General features: G+C 42.4%; 2 protein-coding genes across 2 annotated transcripts in view; one reads left to right on the top strand and one right to left on the bottom strand.

The window, feature by feature from the left end:
- Nucleotides 1–9,434: 9,434 nt before the first annotated feature.
- Nucleotides 9,435–25,568, top strand: part of LOC109480568 (neuropeptide Y receptor type 2-like) — a 36,895-nt gene continuing 20,761 nt past the window's right edge. The window contains exon 1 of the mRNA XM_019782799.1: nucleotides 9,435–9,925. Coding sequence (XP_019638358.1) covers nucleotides 9,562–9,925 — 364 coding nt within the window. The 5' untranslated portion in view covers nucleotides 9,435–9,561. The remainder of the gene's footprint in view (nucleotides 9,926–25,568) is intronic.
- On the bottom strand, nucleotides 11,809–16,162 carry LOC109480569 (ER membrane protein complex subunit 4-like). The gene is made up of 5 exons (XM_019782800.1): nucleotides 16,087–16,162; nucleotides 15,354–15,468; nucleotides 14,778–14,931; nucleotides 13,284–13,441; nucleotides 11,809–12,397 (listed from the first exon to the last, which is right to left on the bottom strand). The coding sequence occupies exons 1-5, from the start codon at nucleotides 16,143–16,145 to the stop codon at nucleotides 12,359–12,361; spliced, it is 525 nt and encodes a 174-aa protein (XP_019638359.1). The 5' UTR covers nucleotides 16,146–16,162; the 3' UTR covers nucleotides 11,809–12,358.

The following is a 25,568-nucleotide window of genomic DNA, read 5'->3' as shown; positions in this document are numbered from 1 at the left end:
CCCGTCCTAAAGCAACGCCGGCCGGGAGTTTAGTGTGAACGACGGTGCGGATGAACTCCCCACGACTTGTGAACATGTCCACCCTGTCCTTCTTCGCAACGATGATGTTCCCCAAACTATCCGTACAGACGCCGCGGGGGAATTTGATCCTGAACCCGACAATCAGATGGCCGTCCCTGGTGTACACTTCTACAAAGTGCTGCATTTCAAGCGAGATAATGACGTTCCCTTCATTTCCTGATGCGACATAATGTCCACGCATCGTCCACTCCCAGTACGGTTCTACTGTGGGACTTTCATATACATGCATCAGCGAGCCGTTTGATAGAAAGATGTATATATCGGCCAGATTCGCGGTCACAATGATTCTGTCATTGAGCTTGTCCACAGCGATGCTGGTTCGGGCTCCAACAATGGTCCCACGCGGTAAGGTGAATGTGGATTCCGGCAAACCTTCCCGACTGTACTTAACCACGTGTGTAGAACACAATTTACGTGTGGAACGTATGATACCAGCGACCCACAAATGACCCTCTCTGTCAATGGCAACACCTTCAGGGAACATGGATTGTCCATTTGTACCGGGCACCACGGTCTTAAAGACGCGGAGAAAAACGCCATTTACACTGAAGACTTGGACTCGTTTATTGCCTCTATCAGCCACATATATCTCATTGTCACTGGATACGGCCACTCCGTTTGGTCTCTTAAATTTCCCGGGGCTTGATCCCTTTCCGCCAAGGATGATCTTCTCTGATTTCAACATCTCGGTGTGGCGCTCTGTAATCAGTGATTAGAGTGAATCATAAACCATGTACACCCTGAAGCACTAATGTTGTGACAGGGCTCTTCAACCTACCTCTACAGGTAGTAGTTCTGAATTTGGTAAATGATTGAATAGTGAAGGTCTTTCATTGACACTCATTTGTTTTACATGAGCCGATGTAACACTTAGCTCCAATGCACAGTAAACCAGTTGAACTAGCCCTGATGAAGATGACAGGTTGTGAATAAAGAACTATTGCTTAAAGATTTGTCCAGACGCTAAAATTACCGTACCTTTGTAAAGAATTGATGTCGGTGCAAAGGCACCTTGTGTGCTCACTTCAGATCTGGTCGTGTCAAATGACATCGACATCGTCGTTCGGTGGAAGGGCGTCTTGGATAGTGCCGTTGGCATCGTCGTAGAATATTGAGTTCGCATTGGTGGGAGATAGCTAGTGCTATCAAAGGTTGATGACACTGTGACATCTTGTAAGTTGTTGGAAGAGGATGTTGTTTTTCCATCTCCAATAGACTGGTTGAAGGCATCAAACTGTAACGGTGTAACTGTAGTGTTAGAGGTACTCACTTTACATATCGATGGATAGACCTACTTTCATTTGTATAATTAGCTAATAGGCCACGTATTGTAAGCTTATATGAACATTTTTTCTTTCTAAATTTATTCACAAGTTTTTATATTTGTTTCTACTATTGGACATGTATTATATAGTATAATCTATTATCTAGTTCTAGAACCTTTTCATTTTTGCCATGCAGTTTTGTATAAAGATGAGAAATACAAATAGACAGCTTTTGAAAAAACGAAACTCACCGTCCACTCAGTGGAGAGATTATCTATTTCTTTCACAGCAAAACCAGTACTGCAGCAGGCAATGTCAGAACCGTAGGTATTGGTTCCCATAGCTGTGGTCACCTGTAGATTGCGAGCAATATCTTGAAAATTACGAAATTACCTTTGTCGAGAAGGTTATGTGTTAGGTACTCCATAATTATATAGGGGTTGGCGATCTTTTTACCCGTTATAACTTGGGGTAGGGTGTATGTGTATTTATAATGTTTGGTGTTACTAGTAGTTATGCTTAGGTCACAATTCAAGAAAGGGGCCCGCTCGGCGCGTGTTCGGCGTGTTTTTTGGCACTACCGAACGGGACCTGGACGGAGACCGGCGGGCTTCCCGACGGCTGCCGGCCTATTTTTGGCCCCGCGCGGTCGCCGAATTGATTTTAACTCAGAGTTAAAAACACTTCGGGCCCCGTTCGGCGAAATACGCCGAAGCGACGCCGTAACCTCACTGCCCGGGACCCGTCGGGCGGCCGAACAGGCACCTGCCTAAGATTATGACGTCACATGTGCTGATCAGTGCATCAGATGGTCAGGAAAAGGGGGTTATAGGAAGCATATATAAACTCCTGCCTCAGACTACGTCGCACAGTTCACCACGTGTGTGTTACATCGTGTACTTGTGTGTGTTACACCTTGTAATTGTGTGCCAGAATGTCGAAGGGCAAGGGAAAACAGCCGGCACGGCTCTCTTGCCAACTTCATAAAACATGTACAGATCATAACAGGAATAGAATGTGTCTGACATTATCTCTTGTTACATCATATGCCTTCGTAATAAAATGGAATCAGAAGATATTGGCATTTATTTTCAGTCCAAATTTCAACAGAAGTAACGATATTCAGTGGTTTTATTGCTCAATAGCAAGGAGCTGCCACGGCACACTTCCTGCGTCACTGTTGAAGTACTTTCGAAAGTAGGCCCTCGGTTACTTTTGCGACGCACCAGTTCTGCCTGCCTCTCTTCTTCAGCTACCAATGCCAGAAGACCTACATGTAGGTTGTCACCAATCTCAATCTCAGACGGGCTTGTAAGTTGTTTGCAGGTTGCACTGAACGCTGCATGCATCGCCAACTTCAGTCTACTCTTTACTTGACGTGTACTCTTTACTTGAAGTGAACGGTAGCAGGCAGTGCAGCGCTTATATATGTACCTGCTCAAAAACACGAGAGGAGCCCGTCGGGATCCCGCCAGGAACCCGCCAGGGACCTGACAGCTGCCCGGCCGAACTGTAAGAGCCGGTCGGCACCCTACCACACGCCGCACGGGTCAAGACGGGCGACTGACCGGGCACCGGACGGGTTCCTGACAGAAACCGGCCGCAAAAGTTTATGAATATTAATGAGAGCCGCCGGCCGGAGCACAAGCAGGCCCCGACAGGGAGCCGTAAAGGAACATTTAATTGTGACCCTGACAGTACGGCGCACACTCGGCGTCATGACGCCGGCCGGCGTCTACGCCGAGGACATGCCGAACGGGCGCCGTTTCAAATGTGACCTAAGCATTAGCAAACCGTAATTTTCACTGTATGGCTGGCGAATTCACCTTGAACATAGTTTTTACAGATATGCCAATTTTACACAGTAAAGAAGTTTGCTTGAGACTACAAGGTTTTATCATTCAGTGAAATGAAGAAGCATTTGCTGTGAGTTTAAAGGAACAAACAAACAAGCAAGCAAACATGAGACAAATCTTGCCTTTTCAACACCAGGGACGTTGGTATTGAAGTACAACCCAGCCGAGGTCACACAGAAGCCCAATGCCACCAAGATGGCCGTTACTATCACAAGAACGCCAGCCCGTCGGTACATGCATGTGCACCATTTAAATACTGGAAAGAAAACGCAAAAATTATTATATTGAAAGTTTACTGCAAATATATGCCCCATGTCTAATTGCAGCTACAAACAACATGGATGGAAAAATAAAATACACTGGTATGAGAGACTACGCCTAATACTACACTGCATTCTACAACATAAGCAAGAGAGATAAGAGACAGATTTTCACTTTCTTTGGCACGAAAACTGTTACAGAAAAATGACACAGAAATAAATAGCGGAAAACGCAGAGCAGAGCAAAGCAATTTCATCAATCTTACCGCAAGTTTTTTCTCGAGGGCGAACATTTCGCATATACATCGGATTTGGAATCAAGGCGTTGTGGATTCTCATATGCATCTGATTCGAAGGACGACAACTCGCCGAATACCCGCTTGCTGGTATCGCACTGTTACTTTGAGGAACACCCGACCTGTTAGCTGTAGGTATGTTATTATCCCTACCATCAGCTACATGTACAGTACCGTGGTGTTGAGCTGTACAAGGCTGAATACCGCAGGAGACATCATCGCTATTACTCAGCCTGGAGGCCGGTTCTGTGCGAACATTTGACTCGTTTATCTGATTAGAGTTGGCGGTGCTTTGGGCAATGTCCTGACTCGTGTTCGGCACATACATTGGGCTCGGGTCCTGCGTGTCTTGTTGGTACAACATGTACATCGGATTTAGGCTTATGTCATGTTGCGTGTAGACAAGGTTCGGGTTTCGAGTGTCTTGCTCGCAACTCGGATTTTGATAAAGTCCATATGAAGGATGTCGGGTGTCACTGATGTTACTAGTGTTATCCACAACTACGGTTGAAGTGTGTACGCCTTCCTCGGGTACGTGGTCACTCCCTGCCAATGTGACTACGATACCACTGCTGTTGCTAAAAGCTGTTTTTGGTATCGTCTCTTCCGAGTCAGTCTCCCAAACCTCCATGTCATCCTGAAAAATTTCTACATCACAGTTCGGTTCGCCGTGGTCGGGGTCAATGTTGTCTGTTTGTCCGTTCTCAGCCGCGGCATCTGATACCACAGTCAGGTAGTCATCAAAGTCATTACCGCAGCCTTCCTCACAGCGATAGGTGATGCGGAGATGTCCAACTCCGTCAGCTTCTGTGAAGTAAGCTTCCCGTGAGCCGATATCCAGACTGGCTGGCATCATACTTGCTTCGGAGAGATCTGCCATATCGAACGACGTAGGATAGTCCACAGTAGAGAATTAACTAAAGTTTTTTCGTCCGTGGGTTCCACAGGTCTTGACGATATGAGGACTGGTTGTGGTTCTGATGTGGAGGTGCGGTTTACCGGGCTATGTAGTAGTCTATACCTCTTAGTTTGATGTATACTTAAGACCTAGTCCTCCGTTTGATTTGTGTTTGCCGACTAGGCTCCTTTGCTCTTGCAATAAGTTGTTTTCAACATGTACAAATGAGTGACGTAAGTTCTTTGGTAGCCGTGTGGCACAAAGATGATGAGGATATGGTGCCTGTTTTTTTATGTAAAGGTGTAGTTTTATACCTTTAAGACTCTCTGACGTACGCGATAGTCCTCCGTTCGGTTTGTGTTTGCGGACTAGGCTTAGTTTGTCCCTGATAAATATCTTAGCAGAATCTTGGGATTTAACTACAGTAGGCTTCTCCTCAGGAGTTTCTGTGCTTTCCTTGATTTTATTTGCACAACAATACGTGTCGGGTACACCATACTTTTAACACTTTGAGGTAAACAGTGGATATGGAGCCGAAAAGGTCGCCTGCATGTCTGTGATGTAAACCCCCACTGCAAGGCACACTCACTGATCCTAAACTGGAGATTGTCTATGTTGCTGTTTGTATCTGCATACTAAATGTTTATAACGTGTGGCCTTGGTGGTGCAACGTCATTTTGTTGCCATGGGCAGCAGAAGCAGACGTTGATATTCTATTACGCACACTTTGTTTAAGTTTTGTTGTTGTTGTTTTTAAGTTGTATTATATACTTAGTAGTCGGTACATCCAACAATTTATTAGTTATATTTACATCATGTATAGAGAGGTCACTGGTTGTAGAATCTGACATATCGCTACTATACGGCGTCCCTGCTTACTAACGGCCTCTTTTTATTTCTTCCAACATGTATTCACAAGACGTGGTGACGGCACACAATCACAAGGACTCGAACCCGGGACCCCTTGGTTCTGAGTTGAGCACTCTGCCGTTACCTCACACGCCCCTACTTATGGCCTTGTCCTCAAGGCCTTCCGTGCAGACTAATCAGAACCTTAGAAGATCACAAATTGATCCTCGATTCTGCTTCGACGCACGTTTTCGACGTTAAAATGAAGCAACTTTGACCAAAGGTCTTTTCTACAACCTGTAAAGCTTATATACAAGTAAAGAAATATAAGTACACATAAGAAAGGAAATACATTTTCGTTAAATGTTTATAACGCGTGGCGTTGGTGTAAATGTGTTGGAATGAGTTCGATTTACTTCTTCGATTTTCGATTGATTATTCGTTTGGTGTTTAGAAGTGGACACCAGCAGTAAAACAAATACCGTGCAATGTAAGATTAAAATGATCAATTGCACTTGAGACCTATTTCATCCTCCCACAATATACTTAGAATTGAATAGTGCACTGGATAACGTTAACGGTAAAGTAACTAAATAGATTGAAGATCCTCATTTTAGAATGCCAATGTATGCAGTTACTTTTCTCAATGTCACAAAATCGAAGAAATGCAACGTCAAGAGCAAATGTTTAAAAAATCACCCAGACAATTTCCAGTGTTGGCTGTACGTGTGCCTGGTAAGCTCGCCTTGCATTTTGGTTTACAAAGAAAACAGACTTCCTTTCGGCTCCATATCCACTGTTTTTATCAAAGTGTTACATTTGAGGTAGGGGTTCCTCCGACACGTTGAGCCTAATCTTTATCAATACTCGGACTCTGTATATGTTGACAACATACAACTTCTTGAAAGCAAAAGACGCCTAGTCGGTAAACACAAAGCAAACAGAGGACTACGTATACATCAGACCGTCTACAAGGTATAGACTACTATATAGCCGCGTAAACTGCACCTCCACATCAGAACCACAACCATCGTCAAGTCCTGTATGTGGAACTCTCACGGAATAAAAACTCAACTCTAGACTACTCTAGCTCGTCCTACGCCGTTCACTATGGAAAATCTCTGCGAAGCAAGTATGATGCCAGCCAGTCTGGATGTCGGCCCACGGGAAGCTTACGTCACACAAGCTGACGGAGTTGGACATCTCCGCATCGCCTATAGCTGTGAGGAAGGCTACGATCATGACTATGATGACGACCTGACTGTGGTATCCGATCCCGCGGCTGAAAACGGACAAGCAGACAACATCGACCCAGATCACGGCGAACCGAACTGTGATGTAGAAATTTATCCGGATGACATGGAGGTTTGGGAGACTGGCTCGGAAGAGACGAAACCAAAAACAGCTTTTAGCAACAGCAGTGGTATCACAGTCACCTTGGCAGGGAGTGACCACGTACCCGAGAAAGGCGTACACACTTCAACCGTATTTGTGGATAACACTAGTAACATCAGTGACACCCGACATCCTTCATATGGACTTTATCAAAATCCGAGTTGCGAGCAAGACACTCGAAACCCGAACCTTGTCTACACGCAACATGACATAAGCCTTAATCCAATGTACATGTTATACCAACAAGACACGCAGGACCCGAGCCCGATGTATGTGCCGAACACGAGTCAGGACATTGCCCAAAGCACCGCCAACTCTAATCAGATAAACGAGTCAAACGTTCTCACAGAACCGGCCTCCGGACTGGCTAATAGTAATGATGACTCCTTCAGTATCCGGCCTTGTACAGCTCGACACCACGGTACTGTACATGTAGCTGATGGTAGGGATGATAACATACCTACAGCTAACAGGTCGGGTGTTCCTCAAAGTAACAGTGCGATACCAACAAGCGGGCATTCGGCGAGTTGTCGTCCTCCGAATCAGATGAGAACCCACAACTCATTGATTCCAAATCCGACATACGTACCAAATATTCACCCACGAGAAACAACTTGCGGTAAGATTTTTCTTTACGTTATCATTATTACTTAAGTGTGAACTATTGTAACACCCTTAGTGCACTATGCAACAAAGTAGCATCCAGCGTCAGTGCACAGTAAACCAGTCAGAATTGCCCTGATGAAGATGACAGACGGTCATCGAAACGCCGGCTCGTGAAAAATAAATGGTTGTGATCAAAGAACTTTGCTATTTATTCGTTTACCAATTAAAAACAACCGGATGAAATTATTTACGGATTATTTACGGATTACCTAAGCTTGTTTTAGGGTTTGTGAAATGTTTGTGGCTTTACCCGGTCGGCTGAAGTATGGATTTGTTACAACATCTTTGAGCAGTTTGCAGCTAGAGTTTATTGATCTCATACACTAATCAGATAATGTTAGCCTTTCATTGTCTCATTGATTATCCAAATACGATAATCATTTCCATGAATTATATCAGTTTTTCATATTCTCCACATAAAGTCAGTCCTATTTACCATTTCCTAATAAATTACGGAAATGAGATCCTGATTGGTATAGGTTGTTTTTGATGATGTTCATGTTCATTTGATTTCCAAATACCGCAAGTATGATATTCCTGCCATTTACCAGTATGTAGCGATAGAATGCTTGCATTAATTATATATATGCATATTTGGGTTACAATTTACATAATATCTGCCAATGTTATTCTTCCTCGCAATTACATATCTCACAAGTTTAAATTTTCCTATTATGGAACACAGCAGATTTATCGAATTCCGTTATTAGTTAAGCACATTAAATTGCCTAATTGTCATTTAATTATGTGAAGTATCACTCAAACTACCTACGTACCGAAAACACAATCCGTCAACCGGTTCTTGAGTTATCCTTCTTCAAAAATTTTCAAAGAAACGCCCCTGCAGTTCCTGATGATAAAAAAATCACGACCTATGTCCTGAGATATCATTTGTTTTTACGTTTTAAATGCCCCATGGCACTTGTGCACTGAGCAAAACTGGGTGAAAACAACAACTGAAAAGCTACACCAGTTTTTCTTGCTTTAAACATTTTCCCACATGTTTTCAGCATTGCCATCGTGGTGCACGTGTCGACGGCTGGGGGTTATTTTAATAACAACCGCTTTCATGGCGTTAATAGTCTTCTGTGCAACCTTTGTTGGGCTCTACTTCAGCGCCAACGTTCAGGATGTTGAAAAGGCAAGATTTTGTACTTTGTCTGGTCGCAAGCTCTATGTTCTTTTTCCTTTCTTTCCTGCTCGATCGGGATACAATTCCACCTCGTCAAAGAGCAGAACCTAGCCGAATCGAGCCGGATGGGGGCGTTCCCACTGTGCTAAATCTGACCGGATCGATTCTGGTAGCTAGTCAAGTCATAGAAAATATTGTATTCTATCGGGTAAAGGCTCCTGGTCAATCACTTCTGGATAAGGCCATGTTGATCCTAAGCTGATACGAGCGTGCGAGTTTTGCATATATATATATATATATATATATATATATATATATATATATATATATATATATATATATATATATATATATATATATATATATATATATATATTTCAGAGGTTTGTGAAGAATGAGTTACGATAGAATAAATCTAACTTAAGTACAGACTAAACAATGATGTTAGATGGGTGGAAACGACGGCCCAAACAAAAGAATAGCACTCTTTACGCCATCTGGCATCAAAGGCCTCAGGTTCAAAACAAACATCTTACTGTCACTACACTAGGCAGATTCATGATTATGCGAAAACAGTTATTGTATGTAATGTGGCATTTGGCTAACAATGAACATTGAAATGTATGTCGAGGACACAGAAATGGCGTGTTAATCATTTTCCCACTTCATTGAAATTGAAAGATTGTGGAAACAGTATATTACTTTGAATTGTCATTACGCTTATGTTACAGGTGTGGACCTTCAATCGCTCTATTAGAGATGATGAATCGACTTCCATTTCCAACATCTTACAACATACCACACTGTCATCAAACATTACAAGCTCTGACCTTACACCAACACCATCCACTGCTTCCACTTCCATGCCAACGACACCATCAAAAATGTCCTCCAGCCTAGCATCAACACCATCAATGATGTCCTCCAACCTACCAACGACACCATCAACGATGTCCTCCAAGCTAATAACGACACCATCAATGATGTCCTCCAAGCTAATAACGACACCATCAATGATGTCCTCCAAGCTAATAACGACACCATCAATGATGTCCTCCAACCTAATAACGACACCATCAATGATGTCCTCCAACCTAATAACGACACCATCAATGATGTCCTCCATCCAGCTAACGTCAACGATGTCTTTTGACACGACCAGACCTGAATCGGAAGTGAGAACGACAAAACACAACGTTCTAGTGCCGACAACATCTTTCTACAAAGGTATTGCATCTTTGCCTATTCCAAAAGTCTAATGTGTGTGTGTGTGTGTGTGTGTGTTTATTTGTGTGTGTGTGTGTGTGTGTGTGTGTTTATTTGTGTGTGTGTGTGTGTGTGTGTGTGTGAATTCTTCAGGGTTTCCCTGATTCACTCTAATCACTGATTACAGAGCGCCACACCGAGATTTTGAAATCAGAGAAGATCATCCTTGGCGGAAAGGGATCAAGCCCCGGGAGATTTAGGCAACCAAACGGAGTGGCCGTATCCAGTGACAATGAGATATATGTGGCTGATAGAAGCAATAAACGAGTCCAGGTCTTCAGCGTGAATGGAGTTTTTCTCCGTCTCTTTAAGACTGTGGTGCCCGGTACAAATGGACAATCCATGTTTCCCGAAGATGTTGCCATTGACAGAAAGGGTCATTTGCTGGTCGTAGGTTCTTCTAAATTTAGCACTGTTCACATAGTGAAGTACAGTCGGGAAGGTTTGCCGAAACCACATTCGACTTACCTCAATCTTATAATCCTCACGAAAGCAATAACTTAGGCATTGCTGTGGACGTGCCCAATGACAGAATCGTTGTGATTTCGCATTTTAAACATTTAAATGCCTTCTCTTCAAACGGCTCGTTGATACTTAGATTGAAATCTACTGAGTTACTCGGACGATACATTACAACGGACAATGACGGAAACATCATCGTTCCGAAGAACAACATCGTTCCGAAGAACTGGGTGCAAGTGTACCATAGGGATGGGTATTTGCTGTTCAGGTTTAGTATTGGTAATCGTTATATCGATGGCATCTGTACGGATACTTTAGGGAATATCGTTGTCGCGACTGGGAATAAGGTGAAAATGTTCACAAGCCGTGGGGAGTTCGTCCGCACCGTGGCTCGTATCAGGAGGCCGGACGGTATTGCCTTAGGACCGGATGGACGCCTGGTGGTGAGCAGCATAATAAAGCACCGTGTCACCATCTTCCCGCGCCGGACGGTGTAACCGTAGCAAGGTTTTATTTAGAAAGGAGTCTTTACTCCAGAAAATACTGAATGCAAGTGCAGAAGCGACTGTTCTGGTCCTGTGCATACTATTTTTCTGAATCCCCAAAAGTAATACTAAGTAGTACTGGCAACTTGACCTTGACTTTATTTGCAGCAGTTACATCATACGCCATCAGTGTTTCCTTCATATTTAATGACTTCTACAAACACATGAACTTTCAAGATTTGTTTCGCATTTAGTTTTAAACCTCCTTTGTAAATGTAGACATGTGCAGTGTCTTAATGAGAATTAAATGTTCTCCAACTCAAAGAAATTTACTCACCAGAATTTCCGACTGTGGAAACAAATCTCGTGTCTATACAACACATGCACAGTGCTTGGGTTACCCTGGATGCCAAACTAGTATCGGGCCGTTAGCCTTTTTCCTTCGGCAGCCGAGAGCCCTTCGCCCGCCCTGCCTAATTTACCGCTACAGGGGAGTTGAGCCCGATGGGAGTTGGCTGGCCCTAGAATGTCCGGCCAGCCAAACTCCCCCCGGGCTAGACTCCCCCGTAGCGGTAATTTACACCAGCGGGCGAAGGGCTTTTGCGGCCCGGACAGCGAGTTTGGATTCCAGGGTATGCTTGGGTCAGAAAGCTGATGAAGACTGAGTGATTCAGTCAAAAACTTTCTTTGTGAGTTGGATAAGATTTTGATTCTCATTATGTAATTTACAAACTTTCATGTTAATGTACATGTACCACTCTATTTAGTGGGACCTTCTTCAATGCTTACATGCGAGACAACTTATAGGATAACAATTTGATTTAAATATGGCTTTGCATTAGAAATGTGTATTCAGATAGAATTATTCTAAAGACTGAGACACGTAGGAAGCAAACATTACATTGCAGAACCCTGTATTGCCTGATATCAATATATATATACATTTATTGAACCAGTTTTAGGCAATGCCCTTTGTCCTGACTAAAACTTTCTCTTAAAGCTTTCTTTGCATGTTTGAACAGTATTGTTACTATTGGATTTTACTGACTTGTCAATCAAAGAAGATATTGTGGAAAACTTCGCAAACAACATTCAATGGTGACAAAGTGGTCTTGTGGTTAGGGTTGTTGACTTAGAATCTGAAGGTTCTGGGTTCGAGTATCTAGAAGACCCTGGTCTCAGGGTTGACATCTTGATAAGGTGACAGTCACCTGTTATGTCAATCCTTCCACAAATTGGAAAAAAATCTCAATAAATAAAAGATGATACATCCAATATTGGGGGGTGGCATAGACCAGTGCCACATGTACAGTGTATATGATACCATGGTACAAAAACTGTGTGAATCGTGATTGTGAGGACCTCGTAGTTTAGTAAATTACAATACAATGGGTAAAGAATTTAAAGGCTCTGATGTTCTTGAAATTGTCTTTTCCTAATTCTTCTTCTATGTCACCACCATGCCTCCCATGGAATACTCCACTCTCTGCAAAATAAAACAAAACAACATTTCATAACAGTGGAAACACAACACCAAACAGTTCCATATGTTACATGTTATCTTTCACAAAGTCCAAATGATCAGTTCAAGCATCAAAACAAGACCACTTGCCCAAGACAAGTACTGATCCAGCAAGTGCATGTGTCCCTGGACTAGCCGGATTGGGCAAGTATGATTTTTTTGGATTTATCCCTACACACATTGTGACTTCGGAAAACAATGAATAAAGAGACTTTTTATACAACCAAGTGTTTCGTTCAGCTGACATTTCAGTAACCGTCTGTCACCTTCCTCAGGGCAATTCTGACTGGTTCACATTACACAGAACAGGTGTCGCTGCTATACATGTAGATGCGTTCCCAAACATAAACTATTTACATATCTACATGGTTCGGTTACAGTGAACTGTGCACTGAGGAAGGTGACAGATGGTCACTAAAGCATCGACTGAATAAAATACTTGGTTGTGTAAAAAGAGTCTTTTTATTCAGTGACTTACCAACCTGATGAAACTATTCATGGGAATTCATAATGTTTCGAACAGAAAATATACATGTACTTTAGAGAGTAAAATAAAGTAGAACAAGAGTTCCGAGATCTCATACCTCCATGAAATATGGGCTTGCTTTGTCATACTTCATTTCAACTGCAGTTCTGCTGCAGTACCAAGGTCATCCACCAGGAGGCCCATATTTGACCTTGACCTTTGTCTTTCTAAGACTTATCAGCATACCAAATATCATCACAACCCATAAAGGCGTTATGACGTTATGCTGACTACAAAGTTGCGGAAACACACACACACACACACACACACACAGACGCGCCAAAAACAATACCTCCATTTTTCATGGAGGTAATAAAGTAGCACCTGCTGTGGGTCCATGAAGGCCAGCCAGTCGGAGGAGTGTGTGGGGAGCAGTCCCATGGCCTGACACTTGTACAGGGCCAGACCCAGCGCCAACAGGTTGGACACAAGGTACACGCATTTCTGAGCCAACGCCTGCGAGCCGTCAAAGTTCTTGAACGCTGGAGGAATGGAAACAAATCAAATCTGTAGAATACAATTACTTTTGTGGTGGTCTTACTTCACATTAGGAGAGAAGAGGAAGTTTTGGCAGTGTTAAAGGTAAAAGTCCACAGTTAAAACAATTCTATAGTACAACTGGAAGTCCAGAACACACCTTTACAATGCTATAATTTTGTGTTAAGAGGACACTGAAAAAAATGTGAAAATAAAACCACCACAAAAGTGAATGCATAGTACTATCGAGATGTACTTGTGGTGATTTTATGTGTTTTTGTGTGTTTCTAACCCTGAATGACAACGCTGCATTGCACTACTAGCTTACAAGAAGACATAATTGTATATACAAAATGCTGAGTGTCCTTGGAATGAGGTTGACTGCTCCCTTTTCACTATCAAGTGGCCACAGGTGTGAGTACTACACTGCAGGAGTAGTCTCTATTCATCTTCACAGATTACATTCAGAATCCAATCAGGGCTCAAGTCAAAGGAGCACTTATATATAAGTGACGTTTCACTTCATTTTATTTTCACACAAAGGGGCAAAAATAACTAAGAAATCAGAGCCTCATTAGTGAGGTAGTTATTTTGAAGACTTTCTGGTATCCCATGTACCTAGCCTGAGTGTCAGCCTTGTTAGCTTTCGTCCGCTACCCAAGGTCCGCTCCCCGCCAACCTTGGGTAGCGGACGAAAGCTAACAAGGCTGACACATATCCTGTAGATCTGGATCTGTGCATATTTTTTGTTAGGCCACACTATAGCTAATTAACTAGTTCATAGATTTGCCCCTTTCATTTTTTCCCCTGATTTGTGAAAAAAAGAAGAGAATGTAGAGGTTCTGAATCAACTCCAAAATGCTCATATTTTGGCCCCTACAGTTGAGGATAGTTCTTGTCTTCCTAGTTGTTATAATTCTACTCCCTATTGCTTGTTTGTTATGTTTACCTTCGCAGAACGAAAACATTTTGTTTTTGCTCAGTTTCTTCTCTTCTCCAAACAGTGACCTCTGACCTGGTCAACCACATGGTCTCTCACAATGGTAACTGGTTTTGGTTACATAGTGTTGCAATTTTATAGTAGGAGGGATTGTGACTGTGTTTGAGTAAGAATTAACAGAGCAGCCCATATGCGAGCTATACAGTATGCATTTGCTTTGCAAATGTTACTTTCTATCGTTGAAGAGATTTTGAAGGGTAAGAGTACTGACCTCCAAATTTTCCTAGGCGAGTGGCCTACAGATAGTCATCGAAAATTTGGAGGTTAGTATTCTTACCCTTCAAAAACTTGTGACTGCTGAAAGAATTCTCTTGTAACTGTTACTTTTGTAGTTTACTTACTGCTCTTGACAGCGAGGAAGGCCTGCACGGGTCGTATGAACATCATCCCGACCATCATGATGGGGAAGATGGAGATGGAGTTACCGGACATGTACATGATGAACAGGTTCATGGGCAGCTGTTTCAGGGGACCCAGGGCCACATCCCAGGCTCTCTGTGGAAAAATACAGCAGATACATGTGACTGTTTCAGGGGACCCAAGGCCACATCCCAGGCTCTCTGTGGAGAAAATACAGATGTATGAGACTGCTTCAGGGGTTCCCTGAAACAGTGGAGAAAATACAAGAACATGTTACTGTTTCAAGAGACCCAAGGCCACATCCCAGGCTCTCTACAGATACATGTGACTGTTCATACTCTAGTATTTAATCCATCTATCACTATAATATATCAATATTATACTTTATAGACAATATTTAGAGCCTTGCCAGTGTAAACCCGCTGAATCGGGCCGCATGGAGGTGTGGAGTGAAGACCAGTACTACTACATGTAGCCGACTGCTGCAGAATTAAATTCAAATCCTGGATAGTGAGTGTGTGAGTGTTATATATTACTGATATTACTGATATTCCCACCTTGGCGACCAGACTGGAGTCCTTGTCCCTGGCTGACACGTCAGACACAGTTTTGTCCGTGTACCCGACGGGGGACGGTAGGTCTGACACTGGCTGGACCTGACGATCACCTCTCCTGTACATGTAAGGCAGGATATGTCAGTTTTTTTTCAAGAAAAATTTAGCATGAGAGACCAGATCACTAGCATGGTGAGGGAGTGAAGTGATCGAGTGGGGGGTTGGCACAGGATTTTGGAATTTTTTACAAGAGTAACACAGTAATGTTAGAATGCATTGTTATGATGCTTTGTTTCCAAAGAAAGACCATTTTGGGAAAGATCATTTTGAGAACTGAAAGACTTAAAATTATGTGTATGTAGCCACTTAGGGTTCAATCTGAAAATTGATATGGGGGTGCTGGATGGTTACATGAGGGAGCATAGCCCTTATTCCCTGGTTTAGAAAACCCCTGACATCTGTCACTCACATCTGCCTCTACCAACCACGGTTGGGAAGTGGCTGGAAAGAGTAGAAATTGGCCAAATAGACAGATGATTATGCCAGAAGAGTTGGCCCATTTGATCATGGCCAAAATTCTGGCTCCTTTTTTCCCCCCCTCCCCCATGATACCGCACGAAATGAGGAATTCCACAACAACGCCTATAATTCCAGCGCCCAAACTCTCACACATTATTCCTGATACCCTATAGAAGTACCTACATTCGACAAATTCACCAAATAAGGCTAACTGTACCTGTGACTGAAGTCTATCGCCCACTTGTGTCGCCGGCCCCTGTTCTGAACGGACGCCATTTTGGTTTGTGAAGTGACGTCATGATGACACTGCAGTTCCCCTAGTTTTCGATAGAGGGCGCTGTGGCTGCGATGGCAAAATATTTGATTTCCTTGGGACACTGTTGCATTCCAAAACATGTTATTCCAAATCATGATTTGGAATGGACCACGTTTTGGAATGCAACAGACACTTTATGAACTTTCATTCATGTCGCTGGAGCAACGTAAATTAAGACAAATGATAGTTAACAAGTACGTAGCGCTAGTAGAATATCTCTGTATTGATTACAAGTAAATCCTATGATCTTTGTGTTTTGATGACGTATACTAAGTACTGTACTACATATGCTTTATAGGTAACGCTTTGAATTCTAATATATAGCTGCTTTCTGAGATTTTATAGTCGCGATTTGTTTAAATGTATTTTTTTAATGTATGTAATGCGTAAAGCTATAATTCAGACTTTTAATTGTCTTTCACATGCTAATAAAGCTCTTTGACGTTGACTTTCTTATTACATGCATCATCGGATAAACCGTAAGTCTCGAAAATGACACAGTGACTCATACTCAGCATGATGACTGCAGATTTCCATTCATCACATCCACCCATGTTTTTACACACATGTAACTAAGCATGCACGCTGACAGGTAGACCGTTAATGGCCCCTATTTCAAAATCCCGGGGCACTTCTGAACTTTACTTGTCTCAGACGGATTTGGCAACCATGAAAGTGGTCGTTAAGTGGCTTGGCGGATTTCTCGCTGGCTGTTTGCTCCCATCGAGACAACGTCAAGTTCAGGCGTTTTCAGTGACGTCAGTTGCTACTAGTGACGTCTGGACAACTTGAGCCTAATTTCCGGTGCTAGACACTTGTAAATTAGCGGTCGTTACACGAAACGCACCTTGGAGGCATATCTACCGAACCTGAGCGAGCTCTGCCGCTCATACCACGCTACAGGTGTCAGCGGCGCGGTACGAGACATCAAGAGAGAAACAGAAGACAGGAAGAGAGGATATCAGACGACGGTAAGCACTATTTGTTACTTGTTTGTTTGTTTGCTTGTTTGTTTGAGCCGTTTGTTTAAGGCACCCATAGTGATTTCAGAAAGTATAACTGCATTTTCAAAGTCAATTTTTCTTTTTGCGATTTTGTTTCAATGTAGTAAGTTGAATCAATACTATCCCATAGCTATGGCATACTGATATATTTTTGGGAGGCAAAAATGCGATGTCGCTAGCGTAAAACTGTTGCCTGTTTTCTTAGCTTTCGCTGCTTCTGTCGTATTATTGGTGGTACCAAAAATGAAGGGAGTCCTTATGTGGCTTGTCTTTGGGGTTATTTCAAACGCTTCAATTATTACGAGATGATGACGAAAATGTACTCAGAATTGGCAGTAAATGTAAATATCACAGGCAGAATATGTTTCCCTATTGCCATGAAGAAATTGCATTGGATGCCTTTAACCATGAGATGCTCATATTGGCCTTCTAGGTCTATCTGTCAATTTTAATTAAAGGCCCATTGCAATTTCAGGGCTGTAAAACTGTATTTCTAATTTCCTCTTAATTCTAATAATGTAGTTCAATCAACCCCATCCCATAGCATACTCAATCTGTTAGGCAAAACTGTGATGTGACTGACGGATAGCGGTTACTTGTTTTCTATCGTAAACTGGTTCTATGTATTTATGGGTGGTAACCAAAACCAAAGAGATGGCTCTCGTAGCTTGTTTTCGGGCTATTTCAAATTGAAACAAAATGAAAAAGTGCTAAGAATTGCCAGCAAATATGTCAATATCAGACAGATTTCCACATGAAAATAATTGTTTGGCAGCCTTGAAATTGTATTGGATGCCTTTGAAAATTGAGCTGCCCTCTTTCGATCAACAATTACGGCTGAATCTCGTCAACTGTGTGACGCCGGCTTAACTCACAGACAGTAAATCCACCTAATCTCATCACATGCGTCACCCAATCACATCGTGTAACTACAGATAAGGCACAGTGTTATGGATTACGTAAGGCGTCCCTGCCCTTCAAATCATCAAACATGGCACAAACACGGCTCGAAAACCTTTTTTTCTGCACACCTACAGTATAACGTAGTGCAGGCATCATTAAATATTGGATGTTGGGGATTTCATTTTTGTACGACCACAGTCGACCACCCCATTCGAATTCAGAGCACAACCAACTACAACACACTACCAGCTGACATAAGCATCAGAAATACCTTCGTACACGGACCAGTGCAGGTTAGGTGCAGGTAGACATCAGAAATACCTGCACAGCCCCAATTTTACCTGCACTAACCTGCATATACCCAGTACATGGACAAGTGCAGGTTTGGTGCAGGTAGACATCAGAAACACCTGCACAGCTCCAATTTACCTGCACTAACCTGCATATACCCAGTACATGGAGGTAGACATCAGAAATACCTGCACAGCTCCAATTTTTCCTACATTAATCTGCATACTAGCTTGTATTTCGAGTCCTGTGTATGGGAACCAATGCTACGCACATCGGCAATGAGTAGCATCAGACAATTCTTTACAACGTGCCAGGCGAATTTATGTGAAAATTATTCAATCCCGGGAAATTGGGCGAACGTTCTGAACTTTTGAACTGAAACCTATTCATCTTGATCCCCTGTTACACACGCAGTCATAATAGACCGTTGTAAACTGTTATGGCCTGTCCACTTTAGAGTCTTCACGTTTTTTTACAACTTGGCCTGTGTGCTGCGACGATAATATGTATACGGTGTGTCTGGGAAAATCGTCTCGTAAGAGACCGTCAGTCGCCAGGGCTTTTTAGCCCTCCGGGCGTTTCGAAATGGCCATTTTCCGCCCACTAAATCAGTAGGCTCAGAAAGGATCTTGCCCCACCCACACCACATTTTCTACACGTTTTAATGGCTCCTTCGTCCTCGTCAAATAGACAAGGAATAATGGGGTGCAGTTTTCACCAGTGCATGCACGTTATCGAGAGGGTTGAATCTCCAATTTTTCACTCAATAGGTACTTCTTTTTTTTCCCGTGGGAGATTTCAACCTTCAGCATGCCAAAGTGGCCGTTTAGCCCTCCTCCTAAACTAATGGGTCTACCTCTCATCTGCAGTGAGTTTGCGCAGAGCTAGAGTAGCATGGTACGTGCTGGTACGTGCTGTCAGGTAGGGTGTACGCTCGAACGTGAAAGATAACGCTGTTGACGTTAAGGAAGACGTCCACGCATTAAGAGGGTACTTCAACATCGCGCGTCATTTGGTGTTGGGTCTTCAAAACCGGGAGCGACGTAAACAAACCTCTTCATGATTAGGTATGTACACTTCTACTAATTTTTAAATATAAAAAGTACCGTTTGATTACGCTTGACACATGATTTTTACTAAGAGGGTACTTCAACATCACGCTTCATTTGGGTCTTCAAAACCGGGGGCGACGTAAACAAACCTCTTCATGATTAGGTACGTACACTTCTACTAATTTTTAAATATAAAAAAGTGCCGTTTGATCACGCTTGACACATGATTTTTACTAAGAGGGTACTTCAACATCACGCTTCATTTGGGTCTTCAAAACCGGGGGCGACGTAAACAAACCTCTTCATGATTAGATACGTACAGTCTTACACGTCTGCTAATTTGTAAATATAAAAAAAGTGCCGTTTGATTACGCTTGGCACATGCTGATTGGATAGACATGATACTGAGTTGACCCAATTGGCCAAGCCTAATCAAATCAAATTAAAGGCATTCAATCCAAGACAAAATAAATATTCTGGATGGGGAAAACTGTCTGATATTGACATTTACTGTCATTCCTTGGCACATTTTTGTCAACCTTTGTTATAATTAAAGCGTTTAAAACAGGAGTACTTTTTGTACCACCGATAAATAGCTAGCGATACAAAACAAGCAGCCATTTTTCTTTAGCTAAATCGCATTAAATTTTGTACCATGGGTTTATTCAACTTACTGTACATTAAAGAGGAATGGCAACGTTTAAACGTACAGTAAAACATGCCTAACGATTCCATCATTCTAATTGAGTAAAAAATATGGCACCATTATGTATGATTTTAGATCGGAAACATCGGAAATTTTATCTATCCCTAATTTTGGTTTCGCTTTTGCTTGTTTGATACTTTTTAAACTCTACGTTTAGGCATCTAATCTATGGCAGAATAGAGTTCATGGAACACATGATTACATCAGGTGTAAATGTTTTGTTTTTTATTGTTGACGTGGGAAGAAATATACTTGTATATGAATATGCAACTTTCATTGTCTAGATTTTCTGTATGATAGCAACCAAGAGCAACATTTTTTTTTAATATCTCAAAAATTGTATGTTAGATATAATCTTGCTAGGATGTCCATATCCATGATTGATCCTTTGCGCTGTCTTGCGGAACGTCGTGGTATCCTGAGTGGGGCCGCTCCCCTCTTAGCCAATTTTCTTCCATGGCCCTCCCTTTCACTAGGATAATTAATGACCAATCACTCCCGAACGTAAACTCGCGAGAGTTAAGGTTACAGACACGTGGCCTTATTCACACGAGACTTAACGGATACGTGACGTCAGTAAATGGTCAAAATAAAAATTTATATCGTCTAACGTCCCTATTAAGTGATCGCTTTAGTGGCCTCCTTTATACCTCTTAAAACGTAAATTCAAAGTTAAACGAGAAGTAGTAAATAAAGAAACATAAAACTTTTCCCTACAACTTGTACAAGCTAGCTCGTACAATTGAAAGCAAAAGTCATTATCTGTCCAGCGTTGCCGTTTCGCCATGGGGAAGTTTCCCATTCCCAAGACTTTCCAGATAGGATACTTCTGTTCAGACGGTGTACCATATGCATTTCGGAACAAATCTCCTAAAGCCGGCGCCTCGCTGCAGGAAACTAGCTAGCCCGGCGAGGTATAACGGGGCAGATTTTCAGACGACAAAGACGCTGGATCCTCTGGCGGTTTTAAATTAGGCGACCTTCTAGTGATCTAAAACTTCGCCCGAAGGTCGTTGGCAGTGTGCCGCCGACTTCAGAGCCGTCCTGATACTTTTTTTGGCAAGCCAACAGTATATTGTGTAACATTCTAGCGAATTCATGAATTTGTACTATTTACATACATGCCTATTCAGCATACATGTATGTTTTTTTTCGTAGCATCGTAATGGAGATGAATGTAAAACACAACAACGTTAGGTGCCGTGTTTGACATACTGCTGTACTCCTTTGTTCTATAAACAACAGAATCATTTCGGTTGGGCGACATAGAATGCAAAACCACAATACCGCAAATAATTATTTGTTTTCATTTAACACCACGTGTGCGATGGCCCAAATACTACTATCTGATCATAGGCTAGGCCTGATCATTCGTACTTCAGTCAACCTTGGTTGGTTGGTTGGTTGGTTGGTTGGTTGGTTGGTTGGTTGGTTGGTTGGTTGGTTGGTTGGTTGGTTGGTTGGTTGGTTGGTGGTTGGTTGGAATGAGGTTCTGGCAGGGGTTTAAGGACTTTAGACGTTTATCTCCTTACGTGTAACGTTCCCAATTGTGTCTATGACAAAACGGAGGATTATTGACAGAGCATGTCGGATTAAGGGCACCTCATCGCGATATTGATTATTATCGCAACCCATCAATAACGTGATCTTCTCTCATTGAATTTGCCTCCAGCAAAACCCCGGACGTTTGCTCTCTTTATCTCACTCAGACATAGCACGTAGGCGGAATCCCAGATTTTCCCCGGTTTTCGTTCGACATTTGGTCAATTTGCATCAGATTTTTTTCCGTTTCAACTGATATCTTTCCTGACACAACATTACGTTGTAAACTATATACGGAATGTCACCCTTAAATACGTCAATATGACTTTAAAGCCATCCAATGCAATTTTAGGGTGGCAAACAAAAATATTCTGGATGAGGAAGTCTGTTTGTATTGATGTTTACAGCGCCATTTCTTAGTACTTTTTCGTCATCCTTTCACACTTGAAGCGTTGAAATTGCCTCGGAACAAGCTATGTGATGAGCTACGTGATGTCTTTATTTTTTGTACACCCATAAATAGCTAAAATCAGCCTAAGATACAAAACAGGTAACCGTTTTCTGTTTGTGACATCGCATTTGTGCCACAGATACCAGTATGCCATTAGACAAGATTTACTCAACTTACTCAACATTAAAGAATAGCGAGAAAATTGACTCAGCGAAACCAGTTTTGCCTCCCCGCAATTGCATATTCAACTTGGCAATTTCTCTAGCACTGAGTCCTTCCCCAGTAGTGCTGAATTGACGCCTTGGAGATCGCCGCTTTGTACGAAGTCATCTACACCCGGGCGATAAAATAAATCCAGAAGACAGCCGGTGTCGTTAGCTCGTGGGTAGGTATCGCCAGTCGCTTTGGCTGTCTAACGACCTCACAAATCAGACATTCCCGTGTGAGACTAGCCTAAAGACGGCACGAAACCAACGACAGTGACATGCAACAGCTCCTGAAAGTAGTCAGATGTGTATTATTCAATGACGAAATACGTTTGGACAAAAATACATATCGCGGGCTTACACTACAAGGCTTCAATGTTTTTCACGCAGCTATACGGAAAGGCCTATAATTTGTATCAATGAAATACAACAGTTACGGAACACAGAATCTTGCAAATCATCTTTCTAGCTCTTCATTTCTAAAGTCTGTTATTTCAAATAGATTCTGCCAGTGACGTTAAGATAAGCAGAACAGCCAAGTCAGACTTGTTACCGTGTCTGGTTAACGTTCCTTTGAGAAGCAAGCAATACATAATCATGTTTAAAGTTATAACTTTTGATCTAACACCACAAAGTTCTCTCACCTAGAGCTTTCGACCAGTCACTCTGGTCTTCCTCACTAGACTGACCCAGTGGAGCTTGTCACGTGGCTTATTTCAAGTGTGACGTCAACACTGGGTCAAAGGTATCTTGCATTGTAGACTATGTCGGCCCCCGTCGCGGTCGAGTAAAGGGTGATGGACCCTGATGTACATAACCATCGTAATTGCTTTATTTTTGCTTCTCAAAAGAATGATTTTTGTCACGAGCCGTTATGCCAGTCTCGATTTACCTTGACGCTGGCAGAATTTAATATTGAACCAACGGGCCGCACAATTCGAGAACCTCAAGGGTTATTTGCAAGATTCAGTAACTGTTGTATTGCATTGGTACAAATTATAGGCCTTTCCGTACAGCTACAAAAATGTATAGGTATAGTATACGTGAAAAATAGTCAAGCCTTAAGTGTAGTGTAAGTCCGCAATATGCTTTATATAGGGTTCGCGCTTCAATATGACAAGATATATTTTATTGGTTTGTCGTACAATATTCAATGGCAAGCTGTTGATCTCTCATGATGCAACTTAGCTTTATCGAGGAAATACTCAAAGCGGAGCTTCAATATAAGGCGGAGACAATTGACAAGGGTGATGTGTGGGGAAGATATCTTGTCTTTATTGCACATCCTTCATCGTCCGTCCGCGGATCCACCATAAACGGTCCCTGTCCGTTCATACGTTTGTGAAGGTTAGACATTAAGGAAATATTTTTGAATGTTTAAACCAAAACTATGCAGCTGGATACAGTTTTTGAAAATCAAACTTAACGTTAAGGTCTGCACTGAAGCAACAAATACTAGAAAGATCAACCCTAAGCCCCCCCCCCCCACACACACACACAGACACATACGTTAAGAGATGGGTGATAAAGTCTTTCGTAAGTGACCATTCTTCTTCTCTAGCGCGTTATGGTTTAAAGCCGTGGTACTCGACACATTATCGTATTTCAGTACTGAAAATTTCTGGAAGGGTTGTTTATGGGCGCTGGAATGGTTGCGAAATGGCCGAAATAAGTAGCCTGAGGATCGTCACCACAAATCTACAGGTCAATAATATGTATCTGTATCTGTGTAGCCGGTATAACTGCCCTTCGGCGTAACACACCAGCTTCTGTATCTGTATAGCAATTATGACCGCCCCTAGGCGTAACACACTAGCCCCGCTGTAGGCACGCGGCGCGGCGGCAGCTGGCTACATTACACCGAGCGACTTGATGCACCTAACACCCGAACATGTAACTCTAAACATTGTTTAAAACAATATATATGCCCCTACTGTACTTTGTGGAAGCGAGTTCCACTCTGCGACAGTTATACATGACTTTTTGAACACCTCAATTCTTTGTTGCATGTCAGGTAAGTCTGATAATGGTTGTTTAAAGCGTCAGATGCCAAAAGCAACCATTTCTGGACTTATCTGGAATTCTTCATCATATTAGTGAATACAATTTTCCCTGCTGTGTAAATAAATGCTGTATTTCACCAATTGTGAATTCAGTCCATGAATCATGATGTGGCTCTGCTATCTCTTTAGCTTTGCATCAGAGATCGGTGCCCCCAAAACTTTCACCCGTTGATGAATGTCATTTACGTAACACGAGCACACTGCATGCAACCGTGTCTTCGCCGCCCATTTAAAGTAATACCACCACCGCCATTTACCTTCTGAGGATCTCTTGACAAAAACCTTTAAGGCGATGAACACATGATGCAACGGCGATTCTGAGAAGCCTGAAGGTGACCGCCTGCGTGGGAGATAGCGTACGGTCGTTTCGGCCATGTTGATCTGATTCTATGGATGACATCTGGGAACCGCAAAACTGAGGCGAGCGTCCGACTAAAAAACGTTTGGGTAAAAAGTTGCCCAAAAAGTTGCCTTCATCATGAAATCTACGTGGTCATGAAGGTTGAACAAATGACTAAACACACAGAGTATGGTGTGGAGAATGATAATAGACCCTTCATTTTCATTTTTTTTCTTCTTTGCCTTTGGAATTGATTTTGGCATTGTACGATATTAGCATTATTTTCCAATATTGGTTTTGCAATTTAAGGCACACATCTTCTCATTTTGCAGTTTCTTTGTACCATGAACAGTATGGTCTATAACATTTTTTAACGGGAGAAAATTCATGCGGGCGCGAATAGCATCCATGTAGTCAACTAAACTTGGCCTTACCTAGACTTGACAGCGATCTTGAAACATTCTTGAACAGAGAAAGACGTCACGGAGGAAAGCCTGCCAAAACTATAAAATCCGGGTTATCCCGTTTATTCTTTACGTAGGCCTGAGACGCCATGCGTCACACGATAAACCTACGGGGGTAACGACGTGCTGTGAAGCCTTTAATACGGCCGTACGTAAAGATATATCACCTTACGTAAAGGTCGTTCAACAACCTGTCTACTTAGTTACAAAGTTTAAGCTTAAACTTTGCAACCATGGATTCTACCAACACAGATGAGCTTTCATTCGAACTTGTCTACATGTTACAATCTCATCAGTACCATTCAGGGCACCAGAGAAGATCTGACAACCAGTTTTCTCTCCCCTTATCTTATATATATAT

This window comes from Branchiostoma belcheri, unplaced genomic scaffold (genome assembly GCF_001625305.1).
Source record: "Branchiostoma belcheri isolate BF01 breed outbred unplaced genomic scaffold, Haploidv18h27 scaffold51, whole genome shotgun sequence".
In the NCBI taxonomy this organism is placed as follows: Eukaryota; Metazoa; Chordata; class Leptocardii; order Amphioxiformes; family Branchiostomatidae; genus Branchiostoma; species Branchiostoma belcheri.
Note: the sequence above shows the minus strand (reverse complement) of the source record. Positions and strands in the feature narration are given on the sequence as shown.

Bases quoted from the DNA above. Each gene is read 5' to 3' on its own strand.
- LOC109480569 (XM_019782800.1), bottom strand. From the start codon at position 16,145: ATGGCGTCCGTTCAGAACAGGGGCCGGCGACACAAGTGGGCGATAGAC. The intron at 13,442-14,777 runs GTAAGTAAACTA...CCATTCCTCCAG, and splicing joins CTTCCTCGCTGTCAAGAGCA to CGTTCAAGAACTTTGACGGC. The intron at 12,398-13,283 runs GTGCTACTTTAT...TTTATTTTGCAG, and splicing joins CCTTCATGGACCCACAGCAG to AGAGTGGAGTATTCCATGGG.